Source organism: Naegleria lovaniensis (genome assembly GCF_003324165.1).
Source record: "Naegleria lovaniensis strain ATCC 30569 chromosome Unknown tig020, whole genome shotgun sequence".
Classification (NCBI taxonomy): Eukaryota; Heterolobosea; class Eutetramitea; order Acrasida; family Naegleriidae; genus Naegleria; species Naegleria lovaniensis.
In genome coordinates, this window is record NW_025407842.1 from 28,081 (window position 1) to 52,142 (window position 24,062).

Sequence of the window (24,062 nt, forward strand, 5' to 3'; positions counted from 1 at the left end):
TCATTGTTTTATGCAACCTATCAAAATGTTTTTATGATTATTGAAGCTGGAAGAGTAGTATGTAGTGTGGAAATGAATTATTCTTCCTCGGATGGAGTGAATCATCATCACCATGATGGAATGACGACTCGTCAAGATCATGAACATTACCCAAATACTAACGAACCAACCACAAATTCCAATGACATGAATTCAACAACTGCTCCTCCAACCACCACCAGTCTGACATGGCTGACTCGATTAATCATGTACAAGTGAAAGAAGGCATTACAGAGAGTAATATTCACTTCTTTTATTTTGTGATTTGTACCGATCATTGTGTAAAAATTATGAAATGGGAAAAGATACATAAGGACAGTATGAAATCATTGATGTGTATTGAAAGACATGGAAAACGAGCGTTACAATCTAGCACGATCCAGGATTTATTATGTGTGTAAGTTGGAATTTGAGAAATTTCAAAGAACAATTGCTGCAACCATGACATCGTTTTGGGACATTTTGGAATATTTCACTGAATTTATATTTCAACTCAACCCATTTCATTCATGACACCGTTATTGGTTTGAAATTTTACACTACTACTCTCACATAGAATATGGGAGGATGGCCTAGTAGTTTACAAAATTTCATATTCTAAGGGAAAATTTGAGCCAATTTCTAATTTATTATTGTGTGGTGGAAGGATTAGACAATTGTTGGCAATTGAGGCAGAAGGATGGATTGTTGTACAAGAGACCTCCAATAGAGTTCTTGAATTGCCTCTGCGTGAAGAGTCTTCCTCGATCAAGAGCGTCACCAAAGCAACCACCACTGGCATTACATTGGTACAGAAAAATTCGATCGAAGAGACATCCTATTGTGTTGAGAGCAATACTACCCTTCAGGAAAATGAAGTTGTCACACTCTCTAAAAAGCCAATACGCAACAACAAACCTATTTTGCTAAATAATTCATTAATACTACCTGAACTTGACTTGTCTAACAGAATTCTAAATGATCAAGAAGAAGAACATCATGAAAAATTTCCTTCCAAAATTATTTTTATCAAAGCGGAACAAAATCAAATCAAGATTGCGAATGAAGAAACTGGTATTTTAACTAAATTTCCAGATATGATTTATGGAGTTCATGACAGACTTCAAAATTCAATCTTTCATATTGTGACAGCAAATAGGACAGAACCGCAGCTTGAATACATTGAATACAACTACAAATCGCCCAACGATTCAACAACTCAATTAATAAGACTTGAAAAGCATCAACGATTACTTGGACTTGACATTAGCCATCAACAACCAAGCTTGGACAATGTCTTAATCATTCAAGCCCTCTCTGGCGAGCGAGAGAAGCAAGTGGGTGGAATATTCTTTTGCAACATTAAGAAGAATGCATTGGAAAATTTTGAGAACATCTCACTAACGAAATTTATGAGAAAAATTCATATACAAGAGGATCCAAATGTTTCCACGCCTGTGACGCCTTATTTGAATAATTCTCCTAGAGGTGATCCTTTTGGAAGTGCCTCTCCAATACTCGTGCATCAACAAAATACTCTCATTAACACGATTTTACGAGAATTGAGAGAAATGAAAACATCAGTAGACAACAAATTGGACATTATTCTCACAGAAATGCATTCACTTGAGAATAGGGTGAAACGAATAGAAAATCATTTGCAAATGGAGAAGAAGTAGGCCGGCCAAAGTAATGTACACTTTTTCAATTCACAACGACCCTAAAATGAGATATTCAGTGAGATTTGAAAGTACAAATTATCATACAAATTTTAATTCTCAAGGAAATTAATTCTTTCTGTGAACTTGGCTAAAAAGTTTCTCAGCTCAACTTTCTCAGAATACTCTTCTGAAGCCTCAATTAAATATTCGAAAATGTACTTGGCTCTAATATACATGGCAAGACATTCTTTGGTGCATTGTGAGGAATTGAGATATTCTTTGTAAGCTGCTTCTTGCGCAATTCGGATTGCATACATGTACAAGATTTGATGTACACCAACTTCATTCTGAGGGGATTGTGAGCTATTAATACTGCTATTCAACTTGTCTTGTTGAATGGCAAGAGTACGTTCAAAAATATCTCGTAAAACGGTCGTTAGGAAAGACCTAAGAGCTTTCGACCTTTCAGATTCTACTTCCAAATTTTTCATTGTCTCAATAGCTTGATGAAGAATAATTCCTGCCTTGACATAAATTCCAAATGCCTCTGCATACTTGGTGCTCTTTTCCATAATGAATGCTGTTTCTGCAATGAACCAAGCTCTTGTGGCTTGATTTTCAATTTTCTCAAGAGTTGTAAACACTTGTTACTGCAAGGAAGCGAAGAGAAATCAAATATAATAGAAGGATAACAAATGTCACTACTACATCCAATGACCTTTTCCAATTGATATTCCTGGTTGTAGAGAGCTTCGTTGGGCGAGACTTGTTTATCCATAATCAAGATCTTGGCGCCTTGATCCGAAGCGTTATTGTCGAGTGTTGGAGAAGCACTGACATTGTTTGATGGCTCATTGGAATTGTCACTCATGCCTGAGGTCTTTTTGTCTTGACTTGTATTGGCTGTTTCTGGCAATGTTGGATCCACTGCAGTTTTCTGAGTTGCCATCTTGTCGTCGTCCTCGTCATCATTGATATCATTCTTGTCTTCCGATTTGGAAGCATCTTGTTCTTCATTCACGGGATTGGAAAATGGTTTCACATCGGTCATCAAGTTGTTATTTGTAACAACATTTGGATTTTCTATATATTCTTCTTGAGCTGGTTGAGTGTTTGAGAATTGAATTCTTCATTGTCTCCAAACTCCTTCCTGAGAGCTACCAGATATGGATGATTGTAGAATTGTTCAAAAGTGAACCGCACATTGGGATCAGCTTGCAACAACCCCTTAATAAGATCAATCACAAGAGGAGGATAAACTGTAGGATTATTGGGATAAGGAGGAGGACGAGCTCTAATTTGATTCAATAAATCCATTTGATTGACAGCCATATAAGGTGGTCTTCCAAATAAAAGCTCATAAATGATAGCTCCAAGTGACCACAAATCAGCCTTATAATTGTATCTTTGAGAGGATAAGATTTCTGGTCTATTGTATGTGGGTGTGGCATTCAACAAATGAGGATACATAAATTTTGCATGATTTTCAAATATAGTATTGTCATTTCAATGTAACATTAATATTGATGAATATTTTCATAAAACTTACGCCATATACAATGGAGTACCACATAGGGTTTGAGCCAAATCATTGGGACCAATTTCACGTGCAAATCCAAAATCAGCAATCTTTAAAAATCCAAAATCAACGTCCTTGTAGGAGAGGTCGCTCTTGTTTGGCTCCAATATTTGGAATGGCTTGCTCAATAACAAGTTTGCAGGTTTCAAATCTCTATGAATCAAATTCTGGTCCAAAATTTGTTTCATTCCTTTCGACAAGTGATAAATGAATTTTTTTGCAATACTCTCCTTAACGCCACCATCAATGGTTGTGACGGACTTGGGTAATTTACCCTTCTTGAGAAGCTTTCCAAGTTCTCCACCGCTACACAATTCAACAATCAAATAATAGTGTCTTTTGCTACGATGAACTTCATACAATTTGATCACATAATCGGATTGAATTCTCTTCATCAAGGTAATTTCAGATTCCAAATTGCGCATCAAACGATCGTTTAGTTTGTTTCTCTGAATGACTTTGATGGCAACCTTTTCTTTTGTATCTCTATGATAGCCTTCATAGACATCGGCATAGGCACCCGAACCGATGAGCTTTTCTTTCAAGAGAACAAACGATCCCAGTGTTTTGGCCATCACTCTCCGGCTACCACTGCTGCTATTGCTGCTACTTGATGATTGTTGGGGAGGAGGTTGATTCGCATATGGTGGATTATTCGTTGGTTGCATCATCACGACGGGAGGATAATTTGTTGGATTGAGTTGTTGATTGATCACCACGTTTTGATTATTATTTGGATAACCGTAATTATTATTTGCTACCACAGGGACTGGATAACCATACACGTATCCCGGTACTTGTTGTTGTTGTTGCTGTGTAGGTTGTTGATAGGGATAGTATGGTGGTTGGTTATTTATAAAAGTGGGAGCGGTGGTTGCTTTTTGTTGATAAAAATTATTGTTAGTGTTGGTATTGTTGTTGTTGTTGTTAGGACGAAAATAGGGCGATTGCTGATAATTTAATGGATTCGAGTTGTTGGTATTATTGGGCGACTGTTGGTACTGATGATGATGGTGTGGTTGCATATTATTTTTTCATGGATCAATCGTTCTTCCAATACGATTCTATTATTAAATCCTTTTTCGTTTTTGAGATGTTGCACGAAATGAATACAGGGAAATTCAATGAACAGCTCATTAGTGTTTATTGTCTAATGGACATGTTCTACAACAACTTGATGACGATTGTTCCAGAGTAAAGGATGGGCTTCATTGAATGTAAAATTAAATAAAGAACTCTGAAAATCCTCGTTAGATAATTCCAGTAATTTTGATAGGCTTTTCTTTTCGAATGGATGCAACCAGGAAGAATATACTGGAAAATACTAAACACATTCCTGCGATGGCTGTTTGGACGCAAAAAAAGGAGTATATTGAGAAGCTACAGTCATTTGAAAAAAATCAAAGAAATGTATGTTCATACACAAGCTCTCCCTACTTACAAAAAGCACAGTACACATTGCACTTCGTTTCGATTCATAGCACTCAATACCTTTCTCAATGGTTGTGGCCATTGCTTCGGATTGAGAATTTCTTCCACTGTGAGTTTGTCTTCCTTATTAAATTCGCTCACAAAACACCACACATACAATACAAAGGAAAGTAGAATACAATAGGCTCCTGGAATGTAGGAAAGCCAAATGGGATCTGTAGGAATCATCACCAATGCAGTGAAGCCACAAATGAATAAGATATAGATCGAAGAGACTTGTAAATTTCTGGCGATGGGAGCAAATTGCAAACCATCCAATAACGGATTGGATTTCACTGGAGGTTTGTACTTGCTTTGCGACCTCTGATTACGCGTTGCCATACTTGTTGTTGCTGGTATTGCAACATTCTCAGTCGGGAGTGTATTGCCTCAGAGGAAGCCAACGAAAATGATGACGACGGCATCATTGATTGAGGAACAAATAATGAGGACTCTGAGGTGGCTCGTACACATCCATGGAATACATTCCAGGCTTTGGGAGTACATGTGGTAATGTCCCTCCTTGCTGTTGTTGTTGCGTCAGATCTGCTTGCGAAGGTTCATATCCGAAATACTTCATCGTGCTGCCTTCTTGAAACATTTTTTTAAGGCAAGAATTTTTTCCTTATTTGTCTCGTGTACCAAAGAACAAATTTTACTATTGGAACCAAGCAGACATGATCATAATTCCCTGAAGAAACACTAATAATATCATCCAATCATGCCATGCGAATGTGCGTGTGTTTGTAGCAAAGGAAACAGCCCTGTTAGTACTCTTTTCAAGCACAGTGCTCTTACTCGGCAAAGGTTTCTCAGGTTGTGGAGTGGTGACTTGATCAAACCAATTTCTTCAAATGGAATTCGTGGAAATCGACCAGTATTTTCATAGGGATTTCCATCACGAAGTTTGAAATTCATTTCAAATGGATTTTCAAACCATGACATGTCCATATTCAGGGTATTGTTCACAACAGTGTTGTTATAGGGACGTGCACGCGAATCTACAAAACATTCAGGAGTTCCCTTTGCTATTAAATTATCATGTATCAAGTTTCTCTTTGGATACGTTGGATCGTCATCTAAAATATTACCAATTTGGAAAAGCTTTCGACCAAAAGGAATTTTGATAAGGAACAGCCATCAAATTCGAATACATTTTAAGATACATGTCGGTTGTGTTCACTCTCCAATCAACCTGTAAACTAATTGTATTGTTCACAAAAATGTTGTTGAATACATGATTGTCTCTTCCTCCTCCTACTTGAATTCCACGATAACAATCATAAAAAATGTTACCATACACTTCTGCACTCGAGTAACGATCGTCCAAATACAAACAAGTTGTACCATACAATCCAGGTCCCCTACTTTTCGCAATCAAATTATAGCGAATGGTATTTCCTCTAAATGTCCAATCTCGACCACTAATTTTGTTTTATGTTAATAACAGTTATGAAATGTGAACAATTACTTACCTATAAATCGCGCCAGCATCTCCAACAATTTTACACACATCATAAATCTTGTTATAGGAAATGTCATGATAGTTGCCCTTATATACAATGGCGGAATGATCTGCCGAATAAATTTCATTATGTGTAATTGTGTAACCAACTCCACCCAAAATATTCACACCAGGACGATAGCACTTTCCAATTCGAGTGAAATTAAACATGGTATTGTTCATGATCAACGTATTGGTTGCATTCAAATAGGCTCGAACTCCTCCACCAATATTTAATCCACCTTGTCCTAATTCGTAAAAAGTGGAATTCACGATTTGACAACCGAAATGACATTGTGAAATTTGAACGCCAGCATTTCCAGTATTCGAAATGATCATATTTTTGACGACATAATAAGAGCCATATCCAGATATTGCAAATCCTCGACACATTTCTAAATGCATGGAATGAAATTCTTGTGCCTGAGCTTGTGCCGTGAAAATTTGATCAGTGACAGAAAGAATCATGTCGTCGTCGTGAGTGAGAGGTCCATGTGGAATGGCATAGATCATCTCATCTTGAAGATATACTCTCCTTCTTGATCGAGTTCACTTAAAAAGTTGAGCAGGAAAAAACGTTGATTCTTTTGAACGCCATAAGTGATGGTAGATTGAACAAAGTGAAAAGTTCCATTCGAAGTTATATTTTGTAAATCCTCAATGCCCTCTATTTGAGATGTGATTCACAAACAACAAGGTTCATATCATTTGTATATTGAAACTTACCAGCCCTAAGCACATGTCCATCATTTAAATTGATCCAAGTTTGTTTGTTCACACACTTACCAATCATAATACCAAAAACCAAATGCAAAAGGACGTTTTTCAAGTGGCCACTTGTTTCTATTCTCACTCTTGGACGCATCAAAATCCACTCGATTCCCTCCGTTGGTGAACGAAATTTTCAAAAAACTCTCTGTTTCATCTGGCAACTTGTTGGGATAACGTGCCCAATAGAAAGCTTTCCCCTTGTAAAACAATTCATTCGACGCTTGAATTCCACTATAAAATCCTGTTCGATTCAATGGAATTAATTGACTTTTGAACAATCCAGCTTGTGTTAAATTCAATTGTAAAACTTTTCCTCTTGCACTGGGAGGTAACATGTCAAACACTTGTGGATTATTATATTCAGTGACCAACGACCATAATTTCACTGGCAAGGGAACTCCTCCTGTAATGACTACTTGATGATTCTCATTCCAAGGTTTCCAAATGACACGAGAAGAAGCGTCATTGTATCGATTGGGTCTTGGAATGGTAATGGTAGAAGTGATCCAATAACGACCTTCTTCAATATACACGATGTAGGTATCATTATTTGTAGCGACGTTTTTAAGAGAGGTCACAGTATTCGCTGCTTTTTGTAACGTCTGAAATGGGGAGGAGGAGAAAGACCTGTATTTACAGTGTCATTTCCTCTCGAAACAGAAACATAAATGGACACTTCTGCATGCAAACTGTGCACCAACAAGATCATGAAGATCAAGATGCACATGTTGACAGCATGTGGCCATTCAGCCACCATGGAACGAGTTTTCATTTTGTTTTTGATAGGGTCTCGCAGCAGCTTGTAACGTCGTTGTCCTTTTTTTTTTAAAGGTATGTTTTGTTTGGAATTCGGTTGAAGGTTGTTGTTGATGGATGAAATGAGAGCTACATGAACACAAGGTCCATTTCCGTTAAGGGATGCATCCGAGTGTCAAGCTAGCTTGCTCTTGGAATTTTTCAGAGGAAAGGAAGACAGTCTTGTAAAATCAAACTGTTTCAAGAAAATCCACAAGACAATTTACACGGAATTTAATTTTACAATACCAAAAAATGAATTCAAAAACCACCATCATGATCAATGAACATGATTTAATCTTGCCAACGACCGAAGCGGAACGAGTGTTTGGTAGCAATCATGAAAATATCACCGAAAGATATCATTATCAAATTTTATGTAATATTGATTATGAAACAGCGTATGAATTGTTGCAATTTTTGAGAAATTGTACTCGGGAAGAGTGTTATCATGAAAAAGAATTAACCAATCTCGTTCAAAAGCTGAAACAAACTGACCCTAAAGGACCATCTGCTTTATTGGTGTTTATGGATAAATATTTTCCAGAAGCATGCCAAGAACATTGTTTGATTGACTTTTTGATAAGCGAAATTAATCGAGATGAGGAGGTTGAAGGAACCAATCTTGTTGTTGAAAAGTATATATTAGGGGATGAAGAGGATTTTATTTTACAGGTTGATGATCGAGAATGCTTAACGATCTCGTATTCTCACCAAAGCCAACACTACACTTTCGGAACTGATATAGTTGCTTTCAATTTCCAAAATAATAATATCCATTTTGACGACAGTGATTTTGTTGTACCTCCTCCAAGTCCATATGTATTGTTCAACATGGTTTCTCAATTAGTACAAAGGTATACAAGGTCTTCCCAGCCTTCAAAGTATTTAGAAAAGCCAGCCTTTTTCATTTCCAAACCCAGAATGATTTTGATTTTAGCCTCGATTTTCAAAAAAATCTCTTCTGTTGTAGGTAATGATAAGCGTTGGGTTGAGGCTTTTGGGCTGTTTCAATTGTATACAAACGCGCCCTGGAGTTGCTATGGAAAAGAGTGGAAAACATGGATATTGACAATTATTTCAAAAAGTTTTTTGAAACATTTATCGACATTGGTGATAATGACGACTGGTTTATACAATGTAACGATTATGGGTGAGGAGGAACAAGAAATTGACAAATCAGAGGACTCGAACAAAAGAATATCAACCTCAGAATCTTCCCAACCGGCAAAGTCACGCAAGATTGCAAGCCATAGCGACACTTCACAATAATGTTAAATCAACATTTGAGGTGTGACAATTTTCATTTAATGGAGTGAGTACGCAAAACGAGAGCTCACTAATTTCATATATCTTAATTGGGGAATAACGACCATGATAAAACTCACAAAAACTGGAATGACAACCGTAAGAATACATAACAGTCCAAGTTCAGTATTTGCTAGCACTGAAATTAAAATTTGAGCAATACAACATGCCACGCTTAATAGAGCGCCTCGTAAAAACCAATACTTGTAGTAAGAGCTTTTGAAAATTAGTCCAAGGAAATAAATGACAATGGTCAAAATTTCAGCCAAATACAGAGGAATGAACGTGTAGCCAATCCCAGAAAAATCCGTGAACCTGGATGGAGGCGGAGGAGGAGGTTGTCCTTGCATGATGGTAGAGATGGTCATGAAATTTGTGACATGTTGTTGTGTCTTGCTACTAATGTCGTCCTCAATAAATAATGTATCGTGCCCGTCCAAAAAGGAGGCAAATCCAATTAAAAACCAAAACAATAAAAAGCTCATGGATGCTCCATACGCAAGCATGAAGGGCCAATTTCTTAAAGAAATGACTCTACAATTGATAGTGATTTCGAAAAGTTTGCATTATAAAAAACACTACAACATACCTCAATTGTCGTTTCACAGTCTCTGTCAAGTCATAAAAAATATACTTTTTTGTGAGAAAAACAATACTATCCCAAACTGCAATTAAAAAGAGTAGCAACGAAATAATACTAGCAACAAAATAAATAAAGCAGGGTAAAGCAAAAACCCCAAGCCATCCAGAAACTTCAAAATACATCATTAAGAAATAGACTAGTAAAATAATCAGGACTGGCACTACAAAAATTACTCCAATGAGATGATAGTATGCTGCATGATCAGCAAGCTTCAATTGTAAACGTCGCAAATAGAACCATCCTTCATCAGCAGCATCAAACTTGTGACCTACAATGGTATGTTCTTCTACCAACTCTCTGGGAGGAGATCGTGACGTCACCCAACTTTTGATCCACAGAAAGAGTTCTTTCAATTCACCCATACCTTGTTGATTTTCATCAATAAGTAAACTCTCTGTCATTTGATCATCTGAAGATGCAACATTTCGTTGTGGATTAAGTCTAATTTGAATTTTTCCATACAGTATAAAACTAGAAACCCAAACCACCGTCCACACCAAGAAATAGACAATGGCCCAAATACAAAATAAAATGGTTGGCCAGTACAAGGATGGAGAAGCGAGCATGGCAATGATAGTTCCCAAGTACGAGAAGAGGAAGAGGGTCACTAGAATGGTACTCAACATTTCTGGAAATGCATTTTTCAGGAGAAATGAGACTCTTTGTTTCATTTCTGGAGGGTTCTTGCTATTGTAATTCAGTTTAGCTAATCTCTCAAATTCAAATTGTTGAATTTTTTCATTTCAATGAATGTGTCTTTAAAAAATCGATATCGATTGGAGTAAAGGTTTAAATTTGACAAGTCATCGTCTGGTAGTTGGTTGAAGGATGATGATGATTTTCTCTTAGATATTTTCATATTTTTCTGTGAAGACAACAAATCGGCTGTTTGGTCAAGAATGCTGTCATCCATTCCATCGTCATCAATAATGTTTTTGAAATTAATTTTGGAATGGCGGGTGGAAAATCGTTTGGATAGTGTGCGTCTCTTTCTATGATTCTCAATAATTTCATTACCAATTTCTGTTGGTGAAGGAATGACCTCAAAATTGCCCTCCTCATTGGGAGTGGTACTGTACTGTTGAGGTGATTGTGACGAAAGAATTCGATCGTCAGTGACATGACGTTCGTCTTGGTTATTATTCACTTGACCGTGCTCTAAAGGTTTAACATTTTCAGTCTCCAAAGTATAATTGTCATGTGTGACAGTTGGTTGTTCCTCATTATGTTCGTCATCGAGACAGTTGTGGGAGCAGACTCAAATGATACTTCTTCCAGAGTCACTCCACCTTGGTATTGCAAGGGAGATGATGTCTGAATATCATGACCCAGTAGAGTGTTAGAAATTTTGTTTTGAGAAATATGATGTTCCAATTTCTCAGACCATGTATTGGCTGTGTCTGTAATTCGTTTGTCAAGTGCTTGTACCGTATCTCTCATGACACTTGCTCGTTTCGATAATTCTTGCGTCAACTTGGTGCTAAACGCATTTAAATGTTCTACGCTGAACTGCTTATTGTTCACATGAATGACTGTGTCCATAAATACGCTTTTCGTGGGCAGTAAATAATCACATAGTACTTGTAGTTTTTTGCGAATCTCCTCTGTTCGCTTTGGTTTTGAATAATATGTCGAGAGCATGCGCTGTAACACATCAGTGTCGTAACTTCTAAACGTAACAGAAAAACGTGTCAAATGCAGAAATAGCATGACACACGAAAGCGCCCATACGTTGTTATGACAGGAGGCAATATACCACTTTTTGCAAACGAGACTAATATTTGCATTTCCGTAATGAATCCATGTATGCCTCTTTTTGGCGTGAGAAACCATGAATCTTTCGCACCTGTTCTTTAGTTTGGCTTGCTCTTTGGCATTTTGTTTTTTCAAGCTTTTCCATGTGACAGGTTTGCCTGGTTTTTTTTCAGAGTGAGCAGCCGCACTAGTCGATGATTTTTGTGTGATCGAACTGTCATCCTTACTTCTTGAATGGTCTGTAAAGTTTTTCGACACTAAAAGGGATATAGATGGAACTGAAATGCTCCGTCTAATTTTGTTAACGCTATCTTGTGGTATAACATTCTCGTCGTCACCTCCACCAGATTTCTTTGAGCTGAGTAGTCCGGAGCTGATCCAATCCGTTGTCAATTCTTCATCCTCATCCTCAATTCCAAATTCTGAATAATATTTAGCCGAGTCTCTCTTATTGGGTGTCTTTTTTGGAGAATTAATCCGAGTTTTCTCAGAAGAAGATCTATTGGAGCCGCCATCAATTACCAATTCCTCCAATGAATGAGATGCATTCAACATGGTATTTTTGGCTGTGTCGAGGGATGTTTGTGAATCTTCGAGTTCAATTTCGTCATCGTCGTCATCCTCGTTGTAAATATCTTGTGCTGTTGCAGCGTCCTCTTCCTTTTCCTCCAACTGGTCACAAAGAAATGAAAATATTTGGACCAACAAATTAACACTCAACTTGTTAATTGGAGCCTGATGTGACACCTGAAGTGTTTCATTCTCTTCGTTTTGCTGTTCAATATTTACCTCTTGTTGTCTCAGACCCACTGATGTAAACAACGAGGAAGATTTCGAATTTGAATTGAATTGCTGAGTTGCAGATAATTGAAAATCATCATGTACTTGATGATTATCTGTATTAGAATTATTTTTAGGACTGTTTCTATTTCGTCGTGAATGATTCAAATGACTTGAAGAAAATGGAATGGCATAGGGATTGGTATTTACAGTTGTACTACCGCCGTTGTGCGAGGATAACAAGAAATGTTGATGTTGCTCATCATCGTCATGATCCAGCGGAGTATCAATCCATCCGATTTCTTGCTGTGCAGCGAATGGACGAAAGGACGACGGAGGAATTGGAGGCACATGTGAGCTACGTTGTTGAAAAATTGGTTGTTGTGGTGGTGGATGTACTATCGGGTTCCGTTCGTTCCTCAAATTTTTATCTTGTGTTGAAGAGGGTTTTAAATTTTCAGTTTTGATGATGACCTCGTCTTCGGGATCACCATGGTTCATTGTTGTCTCGTGTGGCCAAGCTATTTGAATGTACAATATTTTTTTAATAAAATTTTAAATTGGAAAAAAAATTGCCGTTGGGCGTGTGGGGCGATCCCAAAATATCTTAATTTTTCTTGTGATGACATTAGTTGTTCAATTCAACAACAATCATCAATTATTAAAATGCTATTGGGATTGTTCAGCTAATATCGATCTAATGAAACATCAATGGGACTTGTTTGGCAGATGGAATGAACTTCCGAATGTTCTTCCTTGTACTGGTTGATGTGGTATGCCTACATGACTCTCGGAAACAATGGGTCTCGTGGATGAATTGGTTGTGGATAAAATCGCTGAAAAAGTAATAGGCCATCAAAATATTATAATTTTGTACAGAAACAACCAAACCTAATACGGCCAAACAAAAACACTTTTTCTGAGAATGAACAAATTTTTCAATTGCAACAATTTCAATAATGAAATCAGGTTTGTTAGAATGGATGCTTTTTCACAGGTGACATATCCGCTGCAAAGTGTTTTGGCATGTAATTTGAATTTTGTGCCAAAACACACAATACAGTACTGTCATGGATCAATTCCATGGCAATGGCCAGTATTTGAAGACCTACAAAAGTTCCAACCAGAACGTATAGAATTTTCTGATTTCTTTTCATTTCCCTCCATCCCGTATGACAAGACATGCAATCGTGATCAGCAAGAGCGAGAATTGTTGGCCAACAGGAAAAGTGAGGAGTTTACAACTGCCTGAACATGATGAGGAAGAGATGAAGAAAATTGTACAGTATTGTTCGGTGTGGTTGTATTAGTGCCGTTGGTGACGTTTGGAGCAGCCGTGGTTGTGAATATTGAGATAGACGCTTCTAATGCCATTTTGTTTTACTGGTTGAGATGTTTACCATGTTCGACTTGATTTTGACGACAACCACAACCAGATTCATGTTGATTTCGACCTCTGTGATTTCACACATCGATGTATATTTCGAAGCAAGCACAAGGGGATTTAGCTGTCTAAGAGTCCAATTCAACCAGTGAGTTGAGAGATCTCGAACGGAGCCTTCATTCGTTGTAAAATAGGTTGCGCCTCATTTCTATTGGCGCTGCTTTTTATGGCGACGACTTGTGAATTCAATCCGAGGCGTTAAAGATCACGACCGCGTCAGGAATTCTGGTTCTACCACAAAAAAATTAGCAACACCTTGTCGAAATTTCAAATGATAGACAACCACGATCAACCTTTGGCTGGTGTCAACGAGACGTCACAAGACTCCACACCATCATCAGCAAATATCAACTGCACCGAGATCCATCAAACATTAGGTAGAGTCATGGACCTCTTAACTCCTCTGATGAACAAATTGGAGAAACAAACCAAGCACACTGGCCATGTTCAACAACAAATGAACGAGGTCACTGATTCGTGCTCTTCCTTCAGCAATGTTGCCGTGATTCATGATGATACCAACATGACTCGAATTGAGTTTCCAAAGGATCTGATCAATAATTTGAAGCTGATCAATGACATGAAATTGCCTTCAGTTGGAAAAGAGGACGCCTCGTTCCGTTGTGACAAAAACGTATTCTACACGAGCAGCAAAAACTCTATCGTGTTTCCTGAGACTGCTGTTGATCATCTTAAGGACGCTCTACTCTTCATTGGTATCAAAGAGAATGATTCGTTCCAAGTATTGACAAATGTAACCCCAAAGAGCAAACTCATTACCGCCGAAATCAATCCAGGTCAAAACAAGAACGATTTTCTTGTAGGTAATGAGAAATATTACAACATTAGGAATGAAGCATTTCAGCTCTTATTGATCCTTCCTTCTTCACCCACGGTAGGAATTCTGTCTGCCAAGTTGAAATTACTGGCTCATCCAAGTAGTAGTTCTTCGCCTTCCAGAAAGAAAGACACCAAGACTCTCCTAGCATCCAACCATCGTGATGATGAGGAGTCGATCATTAATAATAACGACTCTCATGATGGAATTGGCAATCATGCTGGCAACTCGTCACATGAACTGGAAACGACAGCTCCATCAACCTCTACCACTGCAGTCGTGGAAGGGCAGCAGAATAATGTTATTAAGGATCCAGCTTCTATTGATTTCTCTGAGGTTGACAAATCCTCCTTGAACACCACTGCATTCCCACTGTGTACTGGACAGCTTGAAGGTTACGATAGAGGTTCTAAAGACGATATCTACAAAGAGCCTTCTCAAGAGGCATTCAAATGGTTGCTGGATTCTCCACTCGGTAAACGGTTGAAACAAGCAGGATATGAACATTTACTATGTGGGCTGTTAACACCAAAGGCAGTGGAATATTTACCAATGTTAACATCTGAATGGGAACGTGACACCAAAGACAAATGTTGTCCAAGAGTTGGACAATGTTGCAAGAAGGATCAAACTTCGGCACAAACTCCTCGTGACTATATCCAAGAGTACCCTCGTAACTCTAGAGAAGTATTGGAGAAGTCCTTTACAAGAATTTCCAGAATTTTCGCTGACTTGAGACTCTCTTCTTGCTTGTATTTCGTTTCATTTGAAGGTTTGAGAGATCTGGAGAGGAGCTGATTTACAACTATTTTGATGTTTTGAGCGTAGCTGCTGGCAAAGATCCTGTTCGTGGAGGTCCAGGAAGAATTTCTCGTTTTGTCATTCAAATGTTGCTCAAGCTAAGCCCTTCTTATGTTCAACCTACTATTACGAAATATTTTCTTGAGCTCTACGAAAAATATTTGAAAGAACTTGAAGAGAAATCGGCAGATCGACAGGAGCTGTTGAATGACCTTTTTGGACTCAATGATGACTCTGCTGCATCCGTGAGCGAGCTCTATATCATGATACGAACTCTTATTGCAAGTGGTCATCCCTTAGATAGCCCTTTCTTACAGAGATGTATTCAAAAAAAGCTTTTAGAGAGAGTGAATGCGCTTGACATGAATGATGACTTGAATGGAAGTATTCCATATCCTTATTGTGTGAATTTGAAGGGCGTGCCTGATGAGAGCGAAACACTCAAAGAAAATGAAGTCTTTATTTCAAGCTCCTACATGAGAAGAATTTTAGGAAACGCCAAACTATGCTCCTTAAAGAATGTTCTTGTATTCAGATATCCGTTAGCACATCAGCATGATATTCGAAAATTGGTTGTGAAAACATGGAGCAACCACGAATTTTTGAATTCTTCAGAAAATTCAATTGTATTTTCTAAAACAGGTGCTCCTCAACAGTGGATGGGAGGTGGTGATCTTGATGGTGACATTTATAGCATTCTCTTTGATCCAAACCTTGTTGAACAATTTGACTCTAATGCAAAGACCTTCATTAATTACAACCATGAAGTGAAGAAACTGTTTAATGGTTATAGTGAAAACTCCGCGAATCTCAGCTATGAAGAATCAAGAAAGGAACAAGCCCTGTACTTCTTCAAGAGAGACAGCCAAACAGGACTCTTTTATTCAAAAATCGAAGCAAACTTGTTTTGCCGGCAACTTGTAGAGGAGGAGGAACAAAAACTTGCTATCTATCACACTGCTTCTATAGACGAACAAAAAACTAATCAACACAAAGACCTTAAGACATTAGAAACAAAGAATATGAAGAATTTAATAATGTCGCCAAAGTTACTGAATAATTTGGGTGAAGATCGATTCGAGACGAAATTGAAAAAGCTGTTTCAGAAATATTCTCAAAAGTTTGGTGTCTTTGGTGGCACATGTGACAAGAACGCGTTTGTAAAAACATATGTCACAAGATTTTCACCAGAAACAGAAAACAACGAATTGACAATCCAAGACGTAGATGAATTTTTGAACTGTCACCAGCAATACTCAGAAAATTACAAAAAAGAATACAAACGATTACTAGAACTAAACCCTAAAAATCGAAATAACAAAGCTCTCAACAAACAATTGATACCCATGCTCGTCAAACAAGAAAGACCCAATGATTCAAGAGCATTCTTTGCGCTGGAAATTTACAAGACACAATTTGCACCTTTACCATTCGATGCATGCTTGAAGAAAGTCATAACATGGATGAGAATAGCACATTCCCCAACATACACATCGGAAGAGCGAATAGAATTCTGTTATGTTGTTTGCTATCCCTGGATTATTCGAATGGATAAAGAATTGACATTGAACCAAGGAGAACATTGGAATCACTATTCCATGATACATTCTCTTTATGGACATCATTTGTAATAGAATATCCACAACTCCAATACATTAACATGTTTTGAATACAAACTTTTTCGTGGTATACACAATTCATACTTTGGACGAAACGCCTACTTCATGAGATTCATTTTTCGATGGATTATTCGGTTGCTGCTGCTGCTGTTCACGTGTAGCAGGAGAAGCTTTAGGGGTCACAATGGTCTGTTTTTCTGACGATGATGAAGCATTGGTCAATGGATTGTACAACATGAGAACCATGATTGCAAAAATCAACACACCAAAATCACTAAAAAAGTAATAGACCATCAACACATTGTAATCAGCAAGAGCCACGAGAAGACCCAAAACTCCCAAACAAAAACACAACGCGCTCAATATCATTCCAAACAATAGACCAACTATTTTGGTCAATGGTTGATTCAATATTCGAAATATTGCATGTGTATGCTTGACTTGAGAAGAGGACGAACGTCGTGTCTTGACCACATAAAACAATCGAATGCTAATCAACACGAAGATACATGTATTCACAAATAAGGAAAAGAAATAGACAGAAACTCCCAATTTTCCAAAGGCTTCAACTAACACTCGATCTAATTGGATATTTGAAGCCTCTTGTACTATTCTCATGATGAACGCAGTGAGAAATGCTGCATATGAAAGTAAGGTCAATAGAATGGTTAATATATTGAGGATGATTTGAAGTAGAAGATACACTTGCTTGGATAATCCACCTGCTCGATGTAATGTTGTCAAACTGAGCGAATTCCAGTTTTGGAGACCAAATGTCACAAGTGTTATAACTTGACAAGTCGAATACTTACAAAATATTCTGAATGAATGACATGAGAATGAACAAATTTTGCAATTGTAACAATTTCAAGAATGCAATCAGATTTGAAACAGATGCCAGAATTGAAACATTTCCAGAATTCAAATTAGAATTCGGAAATTGTGATGATTCTGTCACGACACTCAGAATAGCAGCATTATGAATCAATTCAGCACCAACACCAAGCATTTGCAATGCAACAAACACTCCTACCAAAACATACAACACTCGTTGATTTCGTTGCATGATTTTCCATCCTCGACATGCAAACACAATAATGGAAATTTGTAAAATCAAATACAAGATGAGAAAGATTGAGGCATTCACGATCGCTTGAATATGATGAGGAGGAGAGAAGGTAGGAGGCGGTGGTATATTGGTATTGTCTATTGGACTGCTCATATTACTGGAATTGTTGTTGACGCCAGTTGTCAACAAATCATGTCGAAGAGATAATGAAAAGTACATGTTTCAGCAACTTGATGTTATTAATGATGACGGTTTTTTCTTGAATGACTTTGACCGGTTCTTGGGAGATTTTCTTGTTTCAAGAAGCATTTCAATAAGAGAGATAAAAGAGCCATTAGTAAAGTCATCAAGTACATTTGTGCTAAACATGACCACGACTAACAAAATCTGTATATCATGCATGATGTCATGTTGAAATATCTCAATTTACAGTTATTTCGACCTTAATAGTGCTCACACACCAAGTTGCAACACACTTGAAGACAAGTCCTTCCTCAAGGTTACCACAAACTGTCGCACCACCAATTTCTGTCAACTGGTTAACCACAACATTAACACTCATTGGAACCATGTAAGTTAGAGTTTTGTTCATGAACATCAGAAAAACATTCTTCGGGTGACATTTCATCCACAGAAAATAAAAAAAAAAGATTACGATTCGAAATGAGGACTGCTATCGTACTCGAACCCAAAAAGAGTGACCCGCGCCAAGTTCCATGTGGTTCCAGCTCTTGATTTTTTTCTCACGGCTCAAACGTCAAAAGTCATCCACAGAGTTGACAAGGCTCAATTTCAGGCAACAGACATCTAGAAAAAAAATGATACCCACACGATTCTTCACATTCAAATCGGCACTCTTGGTCCTTTTACTCGCCATTCTATTGACCACATGCTTCACACCAACCGAAGCCAAATTTGGCAAAAAGTTGAAGAAATTCGCAAAGAAGGCCATCAAGGTCGCCAAATTCGTTGCACCCATGGTCGTACCCGGAGGACAAGCCGCCATCGCTGCCAAGATGGCCAAATTCAAATCCACCTTTGACAAGTTCAAAAAAGTGAAAGCCGTCGTCGACAAGGTCAAGAAGATTAAAAACACAGTCAACAAATTCAAAAACTTGAAACAAAACTTTGTTGGAAATCTCAAAGGTAAACTCAAAGGAAAACTCAAAGGACTTGCTGGTAAATGGGGCAACAAATTGACTGGCGGTAAATTTGGTAAACTCAAAGACAAGTTTGGCAAGTTGAAAGGAAAATTCAACAATATTAAGGGAAAGTTTGGCAAGTTGAAAGGAAAGTTCAATAATATTAAGGGCAAGTTTGGTAAACTCAAGGACAAGTTTAACAATATTCGAAATAAGGTGAAGGGAGTCATTGGAGGTGAAGGTTCTGAAGGTTCTGAAGGAGGAGAATCTGCTGGTGCTGCTGAACAACCACAACAACAACAACAAGTAGCTGAACAAAATGCTTGGGGAGGTAACACTCAAGGTCCTGCTGTTCAACAACAACAACAAGGAGGTTCATTCCAACAACAACAAACTCAAGGATCTTCTTCATCATCATCCTCTCAACAATCATTCCAACAAACTTCTCAAGTTTCTGGTGGAGGTAGTTCGTCATCCAATGAAGCTTCTCAACAACAACAACAAGGAGGATCCTTCCAACAACAAGGAAATGCTGGTAGTAGTGGTAGTGAACAACAACAAGTAGGAGGCGGTTCAAATTCTGTTGGAGGAGGTTCTTCATTCTCTACTGGAGGTAATAGTGGTGCTTCTTCTGGTGGTAATTTCAACAACAACAATGGTGGTAATGGAGGAACTTATATGAGATCTTACCGAAGAGGTGGAAGAAGAGGAATTTATTTGAAGGTCAATGTGAACGTGAATGGTGTGAAACAAAGTGCTTAAACACGCTCGTTCATGGATCGTTGTCGTTATTCAATAAAGCGATCGTCCGCTATGTTGTCTTGTTATGTTTATCCTCCACAGAGGAACTTGATTACAATGCCTCGCATAAATCGCCTCACATCTATGGCTATTGAACAACTCTTTTTGGGATTATTGTTCAAAATTATTATTTAAATACAATCATCAGATCATGAAAGTTTCTCCATGGAAAAGTAAACACCAACGAAGGTGTAATAACGGATGAAGGAAGTTTGATTTCATAATATCCCAATTTTTTGATCGTGTGGAAATTGGCATCGAAAGAACGAAGGTAAGACTTTCTCGACCCTCCAAAGTAAATGAACTTGTTTTCATTCCTTAAATACAGTAATCTTCCGTTCAATCTCAATAGTCTTGTCAACTCCTCCTCGTCTTCTATACCATTCAATGGATCTTGTTCTGGCTCTAACACTCCAACCCATGCTTGAAGATAACAATCGAAAAGACACAAATTGTGTGTCTCAACTTTTCTACCCATGTCTGTGCCTCCAATGCTCACCAGATATCTTCCTCCAATCAAACCTACTGCATTATAACTAACTGGGTTTGGAAAAAAGGAGAGTAAATCCCTCCAATTGTCAAATGGCAAACAGTTGACTTGATAGGAAATGATATCATCTGTTCCTTTCCAAAAATCAACTCGTGTAATAAAATCGCTTGGATAACAGTGATTTTGAAGACCTCCATATGAAATAATACATCCACAATTGTCTTGTTCATTATATTTCCATAAGAGAGAGCCATTTCTGGAAGGCCTGGACTTGCCATACACTTTCTCGTAGTCTATGGAAAGATCTGTCAATGAAACTTGCTCAATTGCTTGCACACTATTTTTGGTAGCTCTCCCAAGATTAAAAATGGTAGAATGGACTCGCATAAAATCACTATTGGCGAAATTGTTGTGATGAATGAATACTTCAACAGTTTTGTACAGTGAGATTGTTTTCAAACTAAAATCAATCTTAAATATTGTACCGCTTATGCTAGTATTGGCATCATATTGCAGTAGTAAAAAGTAAGGTGAATGATTTTCAAAAAAGAAAATTCCAAATGTAGATTCATCGCCTTCATCCGAAATAAATGAACATTTCGATTGCTCGATCCAACGTTCTTGCCAAAGATCAAACAGAAATAAATAATAATCGTCCATTAATTGAACCACATTAATGATAAACCTCTCTTGATAATCGTTATGTAACTTGGGAGGAATCATTTCCGAATAGTGCACATGGCTTTGGAATGGAAACATAATAAAATGCCTTGGTAAATGATTGTTTGTTTTCTGAAAGGATTCATAATATTGGTCCTCTAATTCCATTCCTTGTTCCGTTTTTTTAAACTCCAACTGATATTTTCCATAACACCAATGATGCCATTCATGATTATTTTCGTCCCTCTTGGATTCTTTCCGAGAGGGTTCATCACGAATAAATTCATCCTCATGAACAGAGGCTCAAATCTTGCAGAATTATTGAATCACGAATTTGGCGTTTCATTTTTTCATTTTGCTGAAAGAAGAATGATGTGTGAAAGAACAACATCAACTTTTTACTCAATGATGTCACTGTGTTGTACAATCGAGTGCTCATAGAAAAAAAGCAACAATAAAACAATTTTTCCTTTTCATAATGTTCCTGCTCATTCCAAGTTATGACTTTGCTCCAAATTGGATAACATGAAAGAGCCTTACTGCAAATGAATCAAAATTGTATTCCAAATTCATACATTTCAAATATCATAGTATAGTTTACACATTTGTCACCGCTCAACGCCATACAACACCTCTCAAGATCATACTAAATCTATTTCATGTCATTCATGACAATCATGCCAATACTCCATTTAGCCAATTCATGACTTGATTCCAATCGTCATAATACCTGTCAACACCCGCTCGCCTCCAAAATTTACTGTTTGCTTTCTAAACCCATCAATTATTTTCAAATAAGAAATTATCTAGTCACTCTTCATTGGTGAACAGACACACTCACATTCTCTAGTGGATCATTGTTGCAACCGTAAGTTTTCTGAAAGAAAAAGTATTCAATTTACTTCTTATTGAAACCAATCGACGAATTGAAACATGACCTCGATGCGATTGTTGTATTCAGCTGGAACTTGTGTCGAAGATTTCATCATGTCTTCCTCTCCGATGAATAAGAGTGGTCGGAATGATGATCCGTATGAGCCGTCATCTCCCCAACGAAGAAGTTTGTCAACTCATTCGAAAAGTAACGCTTTCATTCCAACAATGGATGATTTCGAACGAATTTTGAAAAATCTTCTCCAACAAATTCCAAAACAAAAAGTTGGGAGAGTAATGTGATCTGTTTGGATGAATTCGGTCCACCCACTGTCAACACCAATGTTGTGAATCAAAAACGATTTTCGAGAAGATTCAAATTTCCACTATTTAATGAAGCAGAACTCATGGAGTCATCTTCGACAACAATGGAATCTTTGGATCGAGTGACACAAATGATTGGAGAAGCGCTCAAAGATTGCAGTAATGATTTTACAGAGTTGTACAACAACAAGAATAAGAACTGTGGTCATGTTGAGAATTCTCAGGGCTCTGATGAGGTCAATTACATCTTTGTTCAGAAAGCTTCGCCAACCAAGAATACCTCAAATGCTCATCAAGCAAGCAACGAACAGGTTTCTGCTTGTAAACAACTTTCTCTTACTGAAGAACATTCAAGTGTCACATGTTGCCGTTCTCCAGAACGAGAAGTTCAACATTCTCAACCTGTTGATCAACCACACACAAGCTCTACACCTCCTCCTGCTCAACCTCCAAGCTCCTCTCGCTTCAAGCTTTCCAAGTTACTGAAAAACGGTTTCGATTTATTTATCTCGAAAGAAAATTTCAGTTCCACATCTCATGATGACGATTTTGACTGTCCCAAACCACATTTAAGGAGCAAAACCATTTCTCACACAAAATCAGCTCCTGAATTAAGCCGACCAGAGCCAACAACATCAGAAACAACCTTGTCTTGCAACAACAATGTGGCCACTCCTTCACAATGCACAACCATGAACGATGTGACATTAATACAACCCACAGAAAGTACAAGTAACCCACTCGCAGATTCTACTGCCAATTCATCTGTTTCAAACATTGTGAAATCCTATTACAGTATTGAGAATATTTTGGATCATCCTGATGGAAGATCTCTCTTGAGAGAATTCATGAAAAAGAGGTGCAACGAAGAGTTGTTCTTATATTTAGAGGTTGTTCGAGCTTTTGAAAAGATCATCAAACAGAGCGAGAAGTATCGTCGAAGGAGCTCGTGCTGTGATCCAGCATCAACGACACCATGCTCAGTCGTGAGTCCATATTCTCCAGTAGATTCACCTCGAATTTCAAACATTCTCACAGCGACCAATGCAGTTGTGTTGACCGAAGAATTTCTCAAGCTTAAAGAATTTAAACTCATTTATGAGCAATTTGTGTCATTGAATAGTCCACACTGTATGAATATTGATCATGCCATGAGAGATCGATTGGATGTAGTGTACAAACAAATGAATGAAAAATCAAATACGGATGGACAACAAGTAGTTGGGAATCAGTCATTGGTTGGAAGAAGTGAGATTTTGCTACATACCATGGCGAGTTCCATGTTTGACAAGATTTCAGAAAGTTTAAACATGTTGCGAGTAACTATTGAGCTTCAATTTAAGAATGAAATTTTCCCTCAATTCAAAAAGACTCAAGAATTTCAGAATTTGATTCTATCGAAAATGATCGAACAGTGCTCAGAGAATACTATGGCTTTAAAAGGCCGAGCTCTAATTGAAATGGTACTCGTGGAATACCAATTACAACAAGTTGCAAAATTCTTTCGCAAGAGAAAACTCGTAACGATGAGTCAAATTCAAGATTACTCGGTAGAAGATTTTAAGAATATTGGAATTTCAAAAATCAGGCATGTACAACGACTTTGTCAAATGGTGAAAAACCACTTTTCCACAAGTAAAGTCCTTTATTGATTCCGTCTACCAAACTGTCAACCTGTCAAAGCATTAAAAAAAGCAAAAAAAAATGGGCAACCTCT

The 24,062-nt window shown here is 37.7% G+C and overlaps 14 protein-coding genes across 14 annotated transcripts; 5 read left to right on the plus strand and 9 right to left on the minus strand.

The window, feature by feature from the left end:
* Positions 1 to 227: 227 nt before the first annotated feature.
* C9374_004072 (uncharacterized protein) lies at positions 228 to 1,697 on the plus strand (the record flags this gene model as incomplete). Its single annotated transcript, XM_044693671.1, has 2 exons — positions 228 to 436; positions 596 to 1,697. 2 exons carry the CDS (start codon positions 228 to 230, stop codon positions 1,695 to 1,697), a joined length of 1,311 nt encoding a protein of 436 aa, XP_044549080.1.
* Positions 1,698 to 1,789: 92 nt separating this feature from the next.
* On the minus strand, positions 1,790 to 2,730 carry C9374_004073 (uncharacterized protein; the record flags this gene model as incomplete). The annotated part of the gene is made up of 2 exons (XM_044693672.1): positions 1,790 to 2,322; positions 2,385 to 2,730. 2 exons carry the CDS (start codon positions 2,728 to 2,730, stop codon positions 1,790 to 1,792), a joined length of 879 nt encoding a protein of 292 aa, XP_044549081.1.
* Positions 2,731 to 2,762: 32 nt separating this feature from the next.
* Positions 2,763 to 4,283, minus strand: C9374_004074 (uncharacterized protein; the record flags this gene model as incomplete). Its single annotated transcript, XM_044693673.1, has 2 exons — positions 2,763 to 3,108; positions 3,229 to 4,283. 2 exons carry the CDS (start codon positions 4,281 to 4,283, stop codon positions 2,763 to 2,765), a joined length of 1,401 nt encoding a protein of 466 aa, XP_044549082.1.
* A 412-nt stretch (positions 4,284 to 4,695) lies between these two features.
* Positions 4,696 to 5,070, minus strand: C9374_004075 (uncharacterized protein; the record flags this gene model as incomplete). Its single annotated transcript, XM_044693674.1, has 1 exon — positions 4,696 to 5,070. One exon carries the CDS (start codon positions 5,068 to 5,070, stop codon positions 4,696 to 4,698), a length of 375 nt encoding a protein of 124 aa, XP_044549083.1.
* A 745-nt stretch (positions 5,071 to 5,815) lies between these two features.
* Positions 5,816 to 6,700, minus strand: C9374_004076 (uncharacterized protein; the record flags this gene model as incomplete). The annotated part of the gene is made up of 2 exons (XM_044693675.1): positions 5,816 to 6,152; positions 6,204 to 6,700. The coding sequence occupies 2 exons, from the start codon at positions 6,698 to 6,700 to the stop codon at positions 5,816 to 5,818; spliced, it is 834 nt and encodes a 277-aa protein (XP_044549084.1).
* Positions 6,701 to 6,741: 41 nt separating this feature from the next.
* C9374_004077 (uncharacterized protein) lies at positions 6,742 to 7,775 on the minus strand (the record flags this gene model as incomplete). The annotated part of the gene is made up of 4 exons (XM_044693676.1): positions 6,742 to 6,899; positions 6,959 to 6,963; positions 7,019 to 7,630; positions 7,705 to 7,775. The coding sequence occupies 4 exons, from the start codon at positions 7,773 to 7,775 to the stop codon at positions 6,742 to 6,744; spliced, it is 846 nt and encodes a 281-aa protein (XP_044549085.1).
* Positions 7,776 to 8,053: 278 nt separating this feature from the next.
* C9374_004078 (uncharacterized protein) lies at positions 8,054 to 9,070 on the plus strand (the record flags this gene model as incomplete). The annotated part of the gene is made up of 1 exon (XM_044693677.1): positions 8,054 to 9,070. The coding sequence occupies one exon, from the start codon at positions 8,054 to 8,056 to the stop codon at positions 9,068 to 9,070; it is 1,017 nt and encodes a 338-aa protein (XP_044549086.1).
* Positions 9,071 to 9,105: 35 nt separating this feature from the next.
* Positions 9,106 to 10,420, minus strand: C9374_004079 (uncharacterized protein; the record flags this gene model as incomplete). The annotated part of the gene is made up of 2 exons (XM_044693678.1): positions 9,106 to 9,640; positions 9,696 to 10,420. The coding sequence occupies 2 exons, from the start codon at positions 10,418 to 10,420 to the stop codon at positions 9,106 to 9,108; spliced, it is 1,260 nt and encodes a 419-aa protein (XP_044549087.1).
* Positions 10,421 to 10,455: 35 nt separating this feature from the next.
* Positions 10,456 to 12,785, minus strand: C9374_004080 (uncharacterized protein; the record flags this gene model as incomplete). The annotated part of the gene is made up of 2 exons (XM_044693680.1): positions 10,456 to 10,929; positions 10,992 to 12,785. 2 exons carry the CDS (start codon positions 12,783 to 12,785, stop codon positions 10,456 to 10,458), a joined length of 2,268 nt encoding a protein of 755 aa, XP_044549088.1.
* A 1,214-nt stretch (positions 12,786 to 13,999) lies between these two features.
* C9374_004081 (uncharacterized protein) lies at positions 14,000 to 16,998 on the plus strand (the record flags this gene model as incomplete). Its single annotated transcript, XM_044693681.1, has 2 exons — positions 14,000 to 15,338; positions 15,395 to 16,998. 2 exons carry the CDS (start codon positions 14,000 to 14,002, stop codon positions 16,996 to 16,998), a joined length of 2,943 nt encoding a protein of 980 aa, XP_044549089.1.
* A 66-nt stretch (positions 16,999 to 17,064) lies between these two features.
* C9374_004082 (uncharacterized protein) lies at positions 17,065 to 18,208 on the minus strand (the record flags this gene model as incomplete). Its single annotated transcript, XM_044693682.1, has 2 exons — positions 17,065 to 17,731; positions 17,799 to 18,208. 2 exons carry the CDS (start codon positions 18,206 to 18,208, stop codon positions 17,065 to 17,067), a joined length of 1,077 nt encoding a protein of 358 aa, XP_044549090.1.
* Positions 18,209 to 18,873: 665 nt separating this feature from the next.
* On the plus strand, positions 18,874 to 19,959 carry C9374_004083 (uncharacterized protein; the record flags this gene model as incomplete). The annotated part of the gene is made up of 1 exon (XM_044693683.1): positions 18,874 to 19,959. One exon carries the CDS (start codon positions 18,874 to 18,876, stop codon positions 19,957 to 19,959), a length of 1,086 nt encoding a protein of 361 aa, XP_044549091.1.
* Positions 19,960 to 20,125: 166 nt separating this feature from the next.
* C9374_004084 (uncharacterized protein) lies at positions 20,126 to 21,316 on the minus strand (the record flags this gene model as incomplete). The annotated part of the gene is made up of 1 exon (XM_044693684.1): positions 20,126 to 21,316. The coding sequence occupies one exon, from the start codon at positions 21,314 to 21,316 to the stop codon at positions 20,126 to 20,128; it is 1,191 nt and encodes a 396-aa protein (XP_044549092.1).
* A 1,112-nt stretch (positions 21,317 to 22,428) lies between these two features.
* C9374_004085 (uncharacterized protein) lies at positions 22,429 to 23,997 on the plus strand (the record flags this gene model as incomplete). The annotated part of the gene is made up of 1 exon (XM_044693685.1): positions 22,429 to 23,997. The coding sequence occupies one exon, from the start codon at positions 22,429 to 22,431 to the stop codon at positions 23,995 to 23,997; it is 1,569 nt and encodes a 522-aa protein (XP_044549093.1).
* Between the last annotated feature and the right edge of the window lie 65 nt (positions 23,998 to 24,062).